Genomic DNA, 16,533 nt, shown 5'->3' on the forward strand with positions numbered 1-16,533 from the left:
GTTTCAGAGGTTAGAAAAAAAACGAATACTTAGTTGTGTGGTTTCAGTGTTACTATTTGTGAATTTTGTTGTTTGCTTTTACATAGCAAAGAACACTAAATGACCAAAAAACAATTGTTTGGCCATATATAAGTAAAAAAATAACCTAACAAAGGATTTTTTGGTCATTATGTAGGGATATTATTTTCCGTGTATTTGGTTATTTCGACTTTTTTTGTTTGCATAGTTATAACTATGCACTATATCACTAATAGTGATAGACTAAAAGTCTATCTGGGCTATAAGAAAGTTGGGTGTTTTAATGTATTTACTGTAAGTCATCCTTCTTGGTGTCTTTTCTTTTTGTTTTGGTGTTTTTTTTTTAAAATAAAATACAGATGTTTTAGCTGTTAAATATAATTCAAAGAAATTTGTTACTTAATCAGTTGTGATTTTGTTTACATTGGCAACGGCCATACGGGCTCTTTGTGATTGGTTGTTGTGTTTGACAGCAGCCATCTTCCATTGATCTGATTGGTTTTCCTTTGTTTACATTTCCATCTGATTTATTAGCCTCTTATTTATTAAAAAAACTGTACAAATTAAAAAATAGATAGATAGATTTATTATAAATAGATGAAAACAATCTTTGATGCGGGTTATATATCATGCTAACATTTTTTTTATCGTGTTTTTTAAAAAATAAAATACAGATGTTTTAGCTGTTAAATATAATTCAAAGAAATTTGGTCGTTGTGTTTGATAGCGGCCATCTTGCATTGATCTGATTGGTTTTCCTTTGTTTACATTTCCAAATTAAAAATAGATGAAAACAATCTTTGATGCGGGTTATATATCGTGCTAAAATTTGAGCTCAATCGGTGCAGAACATTTTGAGTTTTTGAAGCCGTACACAAACGAACTTAACATTTTTATATATATAGATTTTATCTTATACTTTAGTTCTGTTAAAGGCTTTCTCAAGCACATTATCACTAATTATTGTATTTTATTTAACAAATAAACAGTGATTGAATTTTTCAAATTAAAGGAGAAAAATAATAAAGACTGAATTTACTTATGTCAAACAGTTATTTGAAAATAAACTGAATTTTCTACTCTGTTTCAAAAGTATTTACCAAAACAAAGTCTTTTAAAAAATAGTTTATTTTTAAAGATAGTTAAAAAAAGATTGAAACATTTTGAGTTGTTGAAGGATTGGAAAATATTTTTAAAATTAACTAATGCTTAAGTATACATAGTTGGTTTTTTTATATTCAGTCATTTGACTGGTTTGATGCAGCTCTCTCCATGATTCCTTATCCAGTGCCAGTCGTTTCATTTCGGTTTAACCCCTACATCCTATATCCCTAACAATTTGTTTTACGTATTCTAAACGTTACGTTGCCTACCTGCACTGTTAACCTAAGTTAATGTATCTGTAAATATATTCTATTCTTTGTTAAATTTGGTCATTACTTTTCTGATATTCTCTGTGTTGACCGCACATATAGTGAATAGGACTTTGCTCATTTTTATGCTGCTTACTCTGATACATTGTAGAAGTCATTCAGTAGTAATTACTTTAAAGTTTCTATCTTACTCAATTCAGTTTCATATTGTAAAGTAGGCTTAATTATCTTTTGTTTTCTCCTTGGAAAAAGGTGTATATCTTATAATTTCCTACTGGGTAAAGATAAACTACCTCATGCATTTTCTTGTTTTACCCCAGACTGGAAACTTATATAATTACTGAATTTATTTTGTTTTTCTGGATTTCAGTTCTGTAACAAATTTAATGTTTCTTAGAAGATAAAGTTATCTATATTTTGATAACTTTTATAACTTCTTAGTCCTATTACATATAGGTTGACAGGCAACACTTTTAAGAGTGGTTGAAAGAAGACAGAATATTTTAATACATATTGTAATAATAAATTTCTGTGTCAGATTCTAAATTTCATCATAAGTAGATCACAATATTTATGGAAATTATGATATCTAGCTTCACTATTTAGAGGTAGTTCAAATGGTAAACCTGAGAGGTGTTTTTTATAGATATTTGTATTACCATCTGTGCTTCAAGCTTCTAGCTGTGTTTCATTCCCATAGATTGATAGCTTACTATCTGAATACAAATTTCAAATCTCCTGCCAATTTCAGCTGTTGAAATTTCTTGCCAAATTTCAGATGTTTAATTTTTTTAGTCTTGTCATCACTTTGCAACTATTTAGTTGTGACTCTTTGGAGTTAGTAAAAATTTGTTACTCTCCAAGGTAACATTTTGGGAATAATGATATCAAATTCCAACTGTTTAACCTTCCAGGAAATAGTAGAATTAGAGACAGTGAAAAGCTTCTTTCATGTTTTTGTATGTATAGCGCTAGATCTGGAATATTATAGTGGCTTTACTGTGAAGTTTTTTTTTTTTTTTTTACTGTATTAATGTACTTTTGTATCAATTTGTGCTTAGATGATAGTTGGCTTGAAATAAGTGCTGATGAATTAGATAAGATGATGGAGGAAAGATATGGAGCAAAACAAGCAGCTAATTCAATGGATGTGTCATCACATCTCAACAAATTTATCAAACATGTGTCTGGATTAGATGGTGCAGAGTTTCCAAATACATCGTGAGTTTTTTAACTTTTTTTTATTTCTGACAAAATTAAAACAATAGACAGTAAATCACACCCAAAATGATTAAATTTTTATTTTCTACTGGAATTCTTTAATGTTTATTTGAAATGAAAGTAATATGTCACATTCTTAATTTAAATTAAAGAATAATTGACTGTAATCTGAGAATAATATATTTAGGCTGCTTTATACCACAGCAGCCTAAAATCTATTTTACCTTTAATGATATATTTTCTTTCTTGAAGCATATTAATAGTATTTTTTAAACATTGTTTGCCAGTTTTTGTACTAGAAATTGCAAAGTTTGATATAGAACATTCGAGAAGTGATTAAATAAATTTAGATTTGTCGGTTAAATGTAGTTTTCTTACAAATATAATTTGAAAAACTTTATTAGACAAATAAATAAAAGTCTGATAATAGAATTTACAAAAATTTGAAGTGATCGGTTGATAATAACTTGACAAAACAGGTTAAAATAATATCTGAACAATGTTTTTCACGTATTCTATATTTGCTGCATATAATGTAAACAATTTTGTATGATTTATATTCAAAGATTCATGTATAATATAAGAGAACATTTCACTTGATCCGTATATTCACCTCCCTGTGGTAGAGAGGCAGCAACAGTTGTGTATACCAGTCATTGATATTGTAGTTAGAGAACTGATTGCATTTAAGAACCTGTAACTTCAAGACTTTGTTACAGTGTGGAAAGTTAGAGAATCTCAAGAGGAAAATGTAGATAAATAAAATTGATATATTAAGACTGAGTGAAGTAAGGTGGGATGGACAGGTGAAATAAAGAGTGGAGAAGTTACCGTATTCTGTTTTAGGAGAAAGAAAGAAAAAAAACTGCAGTATCAATAATTATGAGGTATGTAGTAGCAAAATTGATGCAGAAAGTATGTTACATTGGTATTTACAGATCAGTATTGTTAAAGATTGGAATATTACCAAAAGATTTAGTTTTATATGCCGACATCAAATTATGAAGAAGGTAGAAGAGATGTATTAGAATATTGAAGATGTAATAAAATCAGGGAAGGGCTGCTGTAAGATACAAATGGAAGACTTTAATGCTCTGATCGGAGAAGGTGAAGAAGTAAGTGTAGTAGGAAAATTTGGCTTAGGGATAAGAAAGGGAAGCGTGATCAGATTAATAGAATTTTAGCAAGAGAAAGATTATTTATAACAAACACTTATTAGAAACTATAGGAGATATTTGTGGGTATCTCTCAGAGACAAAGCACGTTATCGGATCGATCATATCTAACTGATGAAAGGTAAAGGAATGCTGTTAAGAAAATAATGGATTGCCAGGCATAGATATCAACAGTACTCATGTCTACTTATAGTGAAAATGAGAATAGCTTTAAAGAAGATAGTTATGGAATGGAACGTAGAAAAGTTGCAGGAATTTAATAAAGAAACAGTATGAGGAAACTAGCTAAGGCAAAAGAAAAGGTCAAGATGGAGGAAGGAAACATATTTTGTTCCCTCCCACCAATACTGTTCAAATATATACATTGAAGATATGATAAGGAATATATTACAATAAAGGGAAGAAGGAATAAGTATAGGAGGCAAAAAATAAGACATAAGGTTTCCAGATGATATGAAAATTCTAGCTGATGGCACACATACATTTCAAAGATTGATAACAGTCCTGGAGGAAGGAATGAAAATAAATTAGGAAAACTAAAATAATTTTAGGAAACAACAAAGGATTTAATAGTACGTGAAGGAAATTTAGTAAGGACAAGGAAGAATAACCCCACCGGGTTGGTCTAGTAGTGAACATGTATTTGAAAATCAGCTGATTTCGAAGTCAAGAGTTCCAATGTTCAAATCCTAACAAAGGCAATTACTTTTATACGGATTTGAATACTAGATCATGGCTACCGGTGTTCTTTGGTGGTTGGGTTTCAATTAACCACATCTCAGAAATGGTCGACCTGAGACTGTACACCTGGTGTACTAAGACTACACACTTCACTTACACTCATACATATCATCCTCATTCATCCTCTGAAGTAATACCTGACGGTGATTCCCGGAGGCTAAACAGGAAAAAAGTAAAGAAAGAATAGAAAAAGTAAAAAATTACCAGATATTTGGAGACTATGATTACAGAGAACTGGAAGAGCATAATGGAAGTAAAAGGTAAAATAGTAATGGAAAGGAAGCTTTCAGTAAGAAAAGGGAATTATTATATAGTAAAAGTCTGGACTTGGAGATAAGGAAAAGATTAGCCAAATCCTGCATAGGGAGTGTCTTGTTATATGGAAGTGAAGCGTGGACGATGAGGAAGAGGTACTGGGTCAAGGCGTTTGATATATGGATACAGAGAAGGTTGGAGAAAGTAAAATGGATGTATAAAGTAAGGAATGAGGAACAGGATTAAAGAAGACAGAGCACTTCTAAAAAAAAAAACTGGTTAGAGGAAGTGGAATCTGACAACTGCATTGTAAGGCCAGTAGAAGGAGAAAAAAAGGAAAAGCAAGGAAGATGAAGGACAATAATAGATAAAGTGACAATTAAAATTTACAAGGGGATGAAGTAGATAGCTTGAGACAGGGATGAATGGAAACAATTGTGATTTAAGAATCCTGCCACCAAGCAGAACACCAATGATAATGATTGATGCTTAGTGTTGGGCTGTCTGAAGTAGTATCAGCACTACCAATAAAATAGAAGTGTTGAGTGGTTAATTTACCGTAGGTCATTGTAGGTTACAAAAAGCCAGTTGACAGTCTACCAATCCATCCGCAACCACATCGTCTAACCTTTAAGAACTGTGACGAGTAATAGTATCATTATTTTTAGAAGATAAGATCAAAAGAATGTTTTGTGTATGTGTGTGTGTGTGTGTGTGTATATGTGGAAAACACATACAGTGTATACATACAATATATATGCATATAATTGCTGTTATGTTATTGATATAAAATAATAGCTGTTAAAAGAGCTTTGAAATAAGAAAAATAGAACGTTTAAATATTTTAAAGCACAACTATCAAAAGGATAATTACAAGCTATTAACTTTTAAGCAGTAAAAATATAGATAGTGATAGCAAATGGAGCTTGTGTCTAGATTTAAAATATAGATAATCTTAACATTACTAAATGTTAAACTTAGATTTGATTTGTCCTTGCATAATCGGTTTCATCTGAATGATACTTCAGGTCTTGGAACAGGCATGTGTAGATTGCATACATGGTGGCTGCAGTCGTGATGAAGTGTTAGATGCATCTATTCAAAACATGATGAGAGATTTCAAAATATAATAATCTTTATGTTTTTTATTCTGGAAAATAAGGTTTTTGATTAATTGTAACTTTAATGGTTATATATTTTCAGCTTAGGAGAGAGTTCAGCACCACCAGTCCGGCCTCCAAGAGGAGTAAAACCAAAGAAAGCTGTTGCTATGGATGTTGATGCTGATGATGATGATAGTTCTAGAGTGAATTTTGACCATGAATCATTCTCATGTGCCGTACAAAATATTTTGGGTATGTTTATCATACTCAGTATTTTCTTTTATGGAATAGTTTTTATCTATATTTAACTCAAATGTATTCTTTAAGAAAAGTGTAGCGTTAACAGATAATTAAAATATGGGGTAAATCAAATATAAATGGGATTTTTGTTCCTGAGTACCTATGGTTGGTAGGACTGGGTCTGAGCTTCTAGTATGCTTGGGTGGGGTCATTGGGAGTGGAGAGATTCGGCCATTTCACACTCCCAACCAATTCGTCAGTAACGCTCACGATGTCAGAGTAACAGGTGCACCCTTCCACTGTGCAACACATGATTATAAAATTTCTTGCTCGTGAAGGAGTTAAAGTAACGGAAATTTTCCGGAGATTGACTGCACAATTCGGGGACCAAACATTGTCAAGGACTCGTGTGTTTTTCTGGCATAAAGAGTTCAAGGAAGAATGAGAACGAGTGGAAAATCAGGAACACGATAGCTGTCCTCAGACCAGCATTACGGACGAAAACATTCACGTAGTTCAATTCGAGACATTCTTGAAGACGATCGATGGATGAGAGTATCCGAAATTGCAGAACAGGTTGGAATAAGTTATGGGAACTGTCAAGCGATCATCACAAACAACCTACAGTTCTATAAAGTGTGTGCCAGATGGGTCCCTCACCTTTTAACTGCAGATCAGAAGTTCAGACATTTAGTGGCTTAACAGCAAGGTTTGCAAAAGAAGGTGATGCGTTTTTGAGTCGGATCATCACCTGCAATGAAATATGGGTCCACCACTACACTCCCCAGTTGAAAAAAGCCAGCATGTAGTGGTGGGAGGGAAGGCAGCCCCAGTGAAAGCCAAGACTTAACTGTCAGCTGGCAAGATTCTTTCAACCATTTTTTTCAAGTGGCGAGGCATTTTGTTCATTGATTTTTTGCATGAGCAACGCACAATCACTACTGCTTACTGTTTACTACTGCGAGCTGTTGAACGGGGTGATGGCTGCATATCACCACAAAAGACGAGACCAACCAATTCAAGAGGCCATCCTCCACAACAACACCAGGCCTCATACTGCAACTCTAACAGTCTCAAAACTAGAAGAAATGCACTAGACTCAACTTGATCATCCTCCCTACAGCCCGGACCTATTGCCCTGTGATTTTCATTTGTTTGGGCCGCTTAAAGAAACTCTAGGAGGACAACGATTTGAAGATGACAAGGACGTGGAGGGATTCGTGCACAATTGACTCCTGACCCAACCAGCTTCTTTCTAAGATGTTGCAATAAAAAACCTTCCTTCTCGCTGGGAAAAATGTATTTTTAAAGCAGGAAACTATGTAGAAAAATAAATTATATTTGCCTTTTATTTTTCAGTAAATAAATCTTTTTTAAAAATAAAATCCCATTTATATTTGACTTAATTCGTATTTCATCAAAAAACAGTTGTGCAAACTACTTACTATATTCTTTTTTAATGTAGTGGTATCTAGAGCATTATTTACTTTTTACTAGTTTTATGCCATTATTTCATATGCTCCAATTTTCTTAAGGTGTTTTCAAGCTTGACCCAGTCATCTTAGTTTTGGTTTTCGTAATGGTGCAATTCCTTGATTCTTCTCTTATTGGTGTTTTCATATCTCATAAAGAAAAAAATATTTATATATCAAAAACTGATGTTATCTTCTTTTAATCACTTTGTTACATATAAATTTCCTTCTTTTTTCTATAATAAATTTTCTTGGGTAGCACAGTAAAATCTTTCTTAGAACTTTATATTAGATGTTTCTTTTACCTTATAGTCATTGCGCCAAGCGTCAGTTTTCCGCCAAGCCATTAGACAGGTTGTCCAATGCATGTTAATACACAACAAAAATTATTTTTTTTTTTAAGGAGTTACTTGATATCAGTTTGAACTAATCATAATAGCAATTGCTAGTTGCAACAATACATTCCTTTATTTCTCTTTCAGAATCGTTGTTTCCAGTGAAGGAACAATCCATAATTAAGTAACCCAGGTAATCAGAAACTAAACAAAAATGTTACCCTTTTTGAAACCTCGTATTTCACTCTACAAAAAAATACCTAACTAAGATCTCTTAAGACACTTAAGATGTAAACAGCATTGTTTACTTAATTTATTTAAGATCACAATTTTTTTTCATAATTAACCACTGTGCCGGAATTTAAGTCATTAGAGACAGAAGGCTTTTTGTAGCAAATAGTTAAAATAAAAATAATTTTTATTTTTCAGATTCATCAAAAGAAGGAAATTCAGAAAAGTTTATATGCGACATGTAAAATTAGGAATCTACAAAAATCCAAATTGATTTTTATCATTCTTATGAAAATATTCTCATTTTTGTAATTTTAATTATTAATCTTGATAATTTTATCGCTTTTTTGGTTATATTCATTGTTAATTTTATTTATAGATTTTGTAGTCCCTGAGGATAGTTGGGATTTGGATTCAGATGGTTCTGGAATGAGTTCATATGAAGATGAATCAGAAATGGATCTTGGAAGACATAAGAGAGGTTAGTCTTAGGTTATAATTATAAGCTAGATTACCAGGTGTTCTTCTAGGTACCAGTTTTTATCTTTTAATAGATCAAAATTAAAAAAAAATATTTTATGAAAATTGATGTCTCCTAAAATTTTTACAAAAATACATTGCCAGTGAGTAAAAGACTTCTTCCAGGATAAAAAGAAAAACCACCCCTCCCATTTTACAAAATATTTTGGGAAAAAGATTGTTGAAAATTCATTTAAGTGTTGCTTTTCATCGCTTGAGATTTTTTGCTAGAATATATCCTCAGCTTACAAATCATAAAAAAAATAAAATAATTTTTTGGAAATTGGGTAAACTCCCAATCGAAGTGAATAAGAAAACTTGCAAGGATACTTGATTCAAATTTTTGTTTTTATTCGTTTAAACTTTTGCGAAAATTCTCCGAATTAAAATTATAAAATAATTTCATCTGAAGGAAAAGGGTTTAATTTTTTGTCTTATTTCATCTTCTTTTTATGATGAAGTGAATTTCTAATGCGAGTAAATGTCAAAATGTTATTTTTCATCTGCAGGAAGCACTCCAATGGTAAATATTTTGAGTGAAGGAATAAGAAAAAGTTTAGAAACAAAAAGATTTCAGTTGTGTAAATTAAATAATGTTTTCTGTTCTGAAAATTTATTGAAAATAAGTTTTGCTGTTAATATATAATCATATACTGGCGTAAATTGGGATAATAGGCCAACATATTAGGCACAGATTGAAATGGACTTTTGCGTCTATTTTATATGAAATGTGATCACTCCAGGTATGTGAACAATTATAATATGGCATTCTTAGCTAATTACAATCAAAATTTTAAGTATAGAGTTTATTTAATAGAATTTAATTATAGAGTTTTTCACTATAACAAATTATATAATTTTATTAAATTGCTAATTTGTCTAAATTTGATTGCCAGATTCTAAGAAATAAAAAAGCAAAAGGGAATTCACACAGTTAGATTTTACTTACAGGAATATTGCTATTTTTAATAAATTTGAATTAGTTGGAGATTCAGTTTTTTCTTTACAAAACGATGTTGTAAAATACTATGCATTATTAAACTAGCTATGATATTTTCTTGAAAAAACTTATGCCTAATAATGTTTCCAGCCCCAACATTCCTGAGTTTGATATAATCAAACACATGGCATTCTGATTTATATATAAAAATATGTTTTATTTTGGGTTTACATGGAAATAAATATAAAAATGTAAAGGATTTAAATAATTACACATAGGTTATACAAGGAGTAATGAGTAGTGAAAGTAGCACGGTTTGAATGCAAGCAATTTGCATAATTTATTTTCAAACTGCGCCTTAAGACAGACGTAAAATGACTGGTAATATAAGTTCTGATGTTTAGTTCTGTTAATAGCAGACATGTCAACTAGAATTGGTGAGTACTTTTTTAGGGTCAAAGTTTTTTTTTTGTAATTCACAGAAAGTTCAGTTTTCTTCTTACATATAACATTTAACTTCTCAAATTAAAAGATAAATTTAATACAAGTTAAATCTCGTTTTATAGTAAAATTCCTTAAATTTGTTGGTGGTGTTGTTTCAATGTTTTCATAAACAAAACAGGCATTCGATCCGGTTTACATTTAATTAAAAAATTGTGTAAGCCATTGTGCAAAAATGTTCTTTACCTTACACAACAAAAAGTTAGGTATGATATTATATGCTGATACACAACATTACTGCTACAGTTATAGTTACCAATTTCTCAGTTGTAACATGTCCGGTTTATTAGGGTTAAAAAGCAAAGAAAATTATATTTCTATATTTCACTCTTGTGTTTTTTTTCTTTACTCTCATGAAAAATATAATGAACAGAAATCTCTGCCATTACATTTTCATGGGATTAATTTGTTTAATTGAGTAAACCCCTTAATTTCATTAACTTTCGTTAATTTTCATTGCTGAAACTAATAAATCAATTACACTTATCTTATTCTTAATTAAGCAAAGTTGAAATACAATAGAACATTAAGGCTATTTTATGATAGTCGTTGCTGATGATGTAGTTTCAGGTGAGGTCTAGAAAAGTAGCTGAAGTGGTTTTTGTTTTGTTTTTTTAAATTTAACTTCCTACTTTTTTTTGTTGAAGCGGCATTTTTTCTTTATTTGCCTCCAAAAAAATATTATCGATTGATAAAATTGCTGTTGCAGATGGAGAACATGGAGAAACACCAGTTAGTGAGTTGAAACAATATATGGACCAAATGGATAGAGAATTATCATCCACAACGTTAGGACAGAGCTTTGAAAAGAAGACAGTACAACCTACCAAGAAAGTATGTGTTATTTATGTAAATTTAGTATAATATGTAATGGTTATTTATTTTTTAAACAGTCATTCATTCATTAATGTGTTATTTGAACTTGATGTAAGGCATTGATTAATAATCGCTTAATGATTTCTTTTTTCAGGGTATGGAGGACAGTTTTTCTGATATTGAAAATTTTGAACCGGTTGATATTGATATGAATGCACTGAAAAATATTCTTGAATCATATCAAGCACAAATGGGAGGTGCAGGTCCAGCTTCAAATTTATTAGGACCTATGGGTGTTCGTTTAGAAAAAAAATAAATTCCATAATTTTTTTTATATTTTCGTAAAATATTTTATAAGTACACACATTCTGTCTATAAATCATACGGTCTGAATGCGCTTCATATTATAAGGATACATATTAAGTATTTTATTGCATTAGGGTATCGATAGATATTTTTATATAGATAAAAAAATAATCAGATTATATAATTTTTTATTAGTACATTGTAATAAGTAGATTTTTTTAAAGTAATTTATTCATAAGCCTGTAAAAGTAATAATCAATAAGTTATTATTATTATTATTAGTTTATTTATTTACTGTTATTATCATGACGTTTGTGTTAACCTATACTTCATTCTGATATTTGTTATTTTTTAATGTACTTGTAGTAAACATAATTAATTAGTGTTGATGTTATTAAATTCATTGACAGTGATAACTTCAAATAAGCAAGCCAAAAGTAAATAAGTGCTTCCAAAAATAAAAATAAAGAAGTAGTAAATATTAGAATGAAGAACTGTTATTTAAACGAGTAATTGTAATCATGTTTAAATTTCTTTGGCAATTTTTTTTTCTTTTTTTGTACTTCAATCACAATTTATTTTATATTCTTGAAATTAAAATAAAATTATGATTTCATGATGATAAGATGGTTTGGGCATGCAAAAGGTTGATTGGAAGAAGAGAGGTAATTATAAAACTGCTTTAGATGCAAGAAGACCATGGCGGTTGGAAAATATTCAAAAGAAGAGAGAAGAATAGATCATAAAACAGAGATATTGGCTAGGTGAAAAGGCTTATGTTTCAAGAAGTCATTACTAGCAGCTGGAAATTAGTTCATAACAATGATGAGTTGTGCGCTCAGTACGTTCATTGCTAATTGTCTTCAGTGTATGCTGAATTGTTAATGTAAAAAAACATGCTGCATGTTTGAAGGGATAACTAAATAAATGAGTGGGTTTCAAATAATGGTAAAGCACAATTTTTTTTACAAAGAACTTCATTGCAGCTATTTGCCACAATAAACTAGTAACATTTTACTGTAAAAGTGAATTAAAAATAAAATGATACATTTTAATGAAGTTTATAAAAAATATACTTTCTAAGATGCTGCAGTATGCTGACTCATGATTTGCTTATATAATCAATCCTCAATACCGGTCTGTGAAAATGTCTGCAATCTCAGATAATTTTGTTATGTTTGTTTCACCTACAGTTAGTTTTCTCTGTCATACTATTGAGAATTCTCATATACTCAGCACACTATGTCTAATGTTCATACATATGATATTCATTTCCTTCTTCATAATAGTTTCTATCCTCATTATATTTATCTAGTGTGATACAGGTTTTGTTTGCATCTTAGAATGTTAACACAAAATTATTATTATTATTACAGTCTGTTGGTTGGTTGTCTGTTACTGCAAATCAAATGCACATAATTCAGTAAAAATCCTATTTACATTATTATTGCTGATCTTTTTGATAAGAGTAGCTGATGCCGCTTCTTTTTTACAGAAAGTTCAGAGTTTCTTGTGTAGTCAACCTTAGCATTTCAATAGATGCTATAAAATTCATTGATAATATAAAAACAATTTTAATGGTAAATAAAACCATAAATAATAATTGAGAACCAGTGTGAAGTTGTTAATATAAGTAGATAAATAACATTTTATTAGATTCACTCAGTCTATTAATGTTGATATTTCTTGGAGCTATATATATATACAGTTTTATAATTGTTTTTAAATCTGGAAGGCAATCACTATAATTGTAGTAAAATTTAGAAGTTGTCATTTTCAGCTTATTTTATATCTATTAGTATTATCAACAATGTATTTCTTACAGTTGTGCACAAATCTTATAAATTTTAAGTAATATAGAAAAACAAATCTGTGTAAACAACAATATAAATTATGCATATAACAATATTACACATAGAAAAATATTCAAAGAAATCTAAGTTTTTTTTTCCATTAGTAAACATCATGACAAACTTTATTTTATTTTACATTGTATTTTATAAATTATTAATAAATAGAAATGATTACAGTGGTTTTCAATTAGCTTGATAGTATTGGTTATATGGGAGTTTAAGATAAGCTTTTTCAACAACTGATTTGTAATCAGTGCTACCATAAAGGGAATTTTTTTAAAATTCTTAATTATAATAAAAAAGAAAAATATCATCTAACCAACTACAAATGGTTTTTTAACGAAATTTGAGTAAAAATTAAACCTAAGTGTCAAGTATAAATGCGCAAAGAACAAAATATAAAAGAACCGATATTTTGCATCATATTAGATAGTCGCTGTTATAATAGATGTCATGGATGAATCTGAATCATCTTAATTAATAATTAATTCGTCTACAGCAATGTCCACCAAACACTCATTTTTCTATAAAGTTGTTTTGATTTCCTTTACACGAGTTCAATAACATTGTGAAACCATGAAGTTTTCAAATTTTTCTTTAGAAACTTTTTCAACAGTCTCAAGCATATTGTTATTGCCTACTTGACGTTTAACGTCTGAATGTACTTCCTCTTATCAGGTTCAATTATGGATGATAAGGTGATAATCACAGTACAGTATCTCCCTAATTCAAAAATATTGTCAATTTTATATTTATTTTAGATTTTACAAGTTGATACTGCTCGGTTTTAATATTGACATTGAAAATGGAATTCCTTTTACCTCAACCAGTTTTGAATTTCAGCCTTATGGGTATTCAAATTGGGAGAGGAGTTGGCGATCGCATTGTGGTACGTTGCATTGTCAAGAATGATAACAGATTCATCTGGCAAGTTGGGGATTAACATTTCTTCAACCCACTTTTTAAAATTAAAAAAATTCATATCATCATAATAGTCCATTGACGGTGAGCCTGACTTAATGTTAACAAACAGTTTGGAACAAAACCAGCTTCTCCACCAGCATTAACTATAGTTAGATGATTTCCTTTAGAAATTGGTACAAAGTAGTCTTCTTTACTTCCATCTGCCCAAGATTTACTGGCTGTATAATTGCTATGGACATAGGTCTTGTCTACATACAAATATTATTCCAACAGTCTTTATGATACCATGTCACACTTTTTAAAAAATTAATTCTTTTCAATCTTATAACATGTTTTTCAGAAAGAATGCTTTTATTATTATGAGTTTTCCTCCATTTGAAACTCAAATTCTGTATGAAACAGCAAAATGGCATTTTACGTTCAACAAAACTTAGGTTTTTAACAACCTTATTGTAAACAGAATCTAAAGTCAGTTTTCTATTTTCAGTTATGTGAAATAATTCATCTAACAGCATTTGCATCAAATTTTTCCACCTCCAATTTAGTCTTTCTCCTTGTTCTATTAATATTTGGTATGGAATATGACAACTGTCATAATGTTTTAGATTCACGATAAATCCTCCAAACAGTGCTGTACTAACCCCGGTCGCAGTCGCTTTTTTTTTTTCAGCAACATTATTCAGAAAAAGTATCTGATAGTTATCCTTATAATAACTAAATAAATTGAATATTACCGCTCTAGTTTGGTATTTAATTGTTTTGAGTTAACATATTAAATTTTTACAATTTGCAGAATTTACATTAGTTAAAAAATATTAATTATTATTGTAAATTTTTTAATATACAATGTTTGACTAATTTCAATGTGACCAAAATGTTATATTTATTTTAAAAATAATAATGAATAATTTTAAAAATAGTATATGTAGAATGAATTGTTTTGAAAAAGTAAAAACAGAATATTAATTTTTTAAACTTATTTCTTCCTTTTTTCCATCTTCTATGACCATGTTGTACTGGACTGACTTTAGTCAGTCCATTATCCAAGTCTCTTTAAAGGTACTGTTCGGCCTTGCAGCCCTTGATATACTTTTTCATATGTTCCAATCTCCATTCCCTTTTTGGTGTTGAAAATGTTCTTGTTGTAAGTTTCTTTCTGGTGAGTGTGAAGTAAACGCGTTGTTCTTGATTTTCTCATTTAATTTATCTAGTCTGTGTAAGGCCAATTTCCTTCATGTCATCTCTTATTTCTCTGATCCATATACATCCTGGCTTGGTGATTTTTCAAGACAAGATTGTATTGTACCATCTGTTTCTGAAGTCTCAAATCCTTGTGATGTGTCCAAAGAATCCGAGCCTCCCCTCTTTCGCCATCAGTGATAAGTTCTGACTCTTTGTACATGACGTTGGGCATAATCCACCACTGCCCATCTTTCTGGTACTTTTTGTTGCCTATTTCCTCTTTATTATATAGTGGTTAAAATAAATAAAATACATCCATTAAATCTACTGCTCTTATCTTAGTTCTGAGAAATGTTTTGTGCAAGCATAATGAATAAGATCTTGGCAATCTTTAATTGGTGTTAGAAAGATTATTCAAACAGTTTAAATCAGCCCATTGGTATCACCCAGCCATATTGTTGTAGACTCAAATGTAGGATTACATTTGCCGAACTGCAGTCCATCTGATTTCTGCCATTCAAATGTAATTAACTGATCTCGTTTGAGACTATGGTTTGTTTCAGCAGTGGAAGTGGTGTTTAATTAAATTCATAAAAGTTTTATATTCTTCTGAGTTGAAAATATGAATTCATTTGTAAGTTAAAAGGCAGTTGTGACTAGTGTAAAGACAGCAGGAGATAATAGAAATTTTCATTGGCTTGCTTTTAATTTTTTTCTGTAGAGTTCTATTTTACTATACAGAATTATAGTTCATAAAAAATTAACTTTACCAGAATAGTAAATAGAAATGGTTTTTAAAGATTAATTTAGACAACTTTATTCATGTTTCTTTACCAAACTAAATTATGAATTGTTATCTCACTGTTAATTATATTTTCTCTGCTTAAAATAAATGAGATTAAGGTGTTAAGGTTTAACTTAAATGTAACGTTTTATATAGAATGAAATCATATAGAAAAGTATAATTAAAAAAGAACCATGCTGAGTTTATAAATTCCAGTTCATCGATTCCCCATAGTTGCATATAAGGTGTAATGTTTAATAAGTATATCTTGAACATTTCTATTAAATTTACTGGTGCCAAAAGGTATATTAAAACTAACATAAAAATATTTCCAATATCATTTTGTATTAAACAGTTTATATTTTGCATTAATATAGAAGGATATCAGTTGATTTATTTATTAGGCTTATTGATATTAGATGGTTTGAAAAAGAAAATGGTTTTTACAATATATTTTATTTCTTAATTTTCTCATACATTTTCTTCGAAAGTATTCCAGAAAAAAAAGGTTGTAGCAAAAAAAGCAACCATGTGTTGTCTTTCT

The 16,533-nt window shown here is 29.9% G+C and overlaps 1 protein-coding gene across 1 annotated transcript in view; it reads left to right on the forward strand.

Moving 5' to 3' along the window:
- The window catches only part of ecd (ecdysoneless cell cycle regulator), a 40,288-nt gene extending 27,351 nt beyond the window's left edge, over positions 1–12,937 (forward strand). The window contains exons 9-13 of the mRNA XM_075368187.1: positions 2,453–2,612; positions 5,987–6,138; positions 8,544–8,645; positions 10,834–10,958; positions 11,095–12,937. Coding sequence (XP_075224302.1) covers positions 2,453–2,612; positions 5,987–6,138; positions 8,544–8,645; positions 10,834–10,958; positions 11,095–11,256 — 701 coding nt within the window. The 3' untranslated portion in view covers positions 11,257–12,937. The remainder of the gene's footprint in view (positions 1–2,452; positions 2,613–5,986; positions 6,139–8,543; positions 8,646–10,833; positions 10,959–11,094) is intronic.
- The last annotated feature ends 3,596 nt before the right edge of the window (positions 12,938–16,533 follow it).

This window comes from Lycorma delicatula, chromosome 6 (genome assembly GCF_047948215.1).
Source record: "Lycorma delicatula isolate Av1 chromosome 6, ASM4794821v1, whole genome shotgun sequence".
NCBI lineage: Eukaryota > Metazoa > Arthropoda > Insecta > Hemiptera > Fulgoridae > Lycorma > Lycorma delicatula.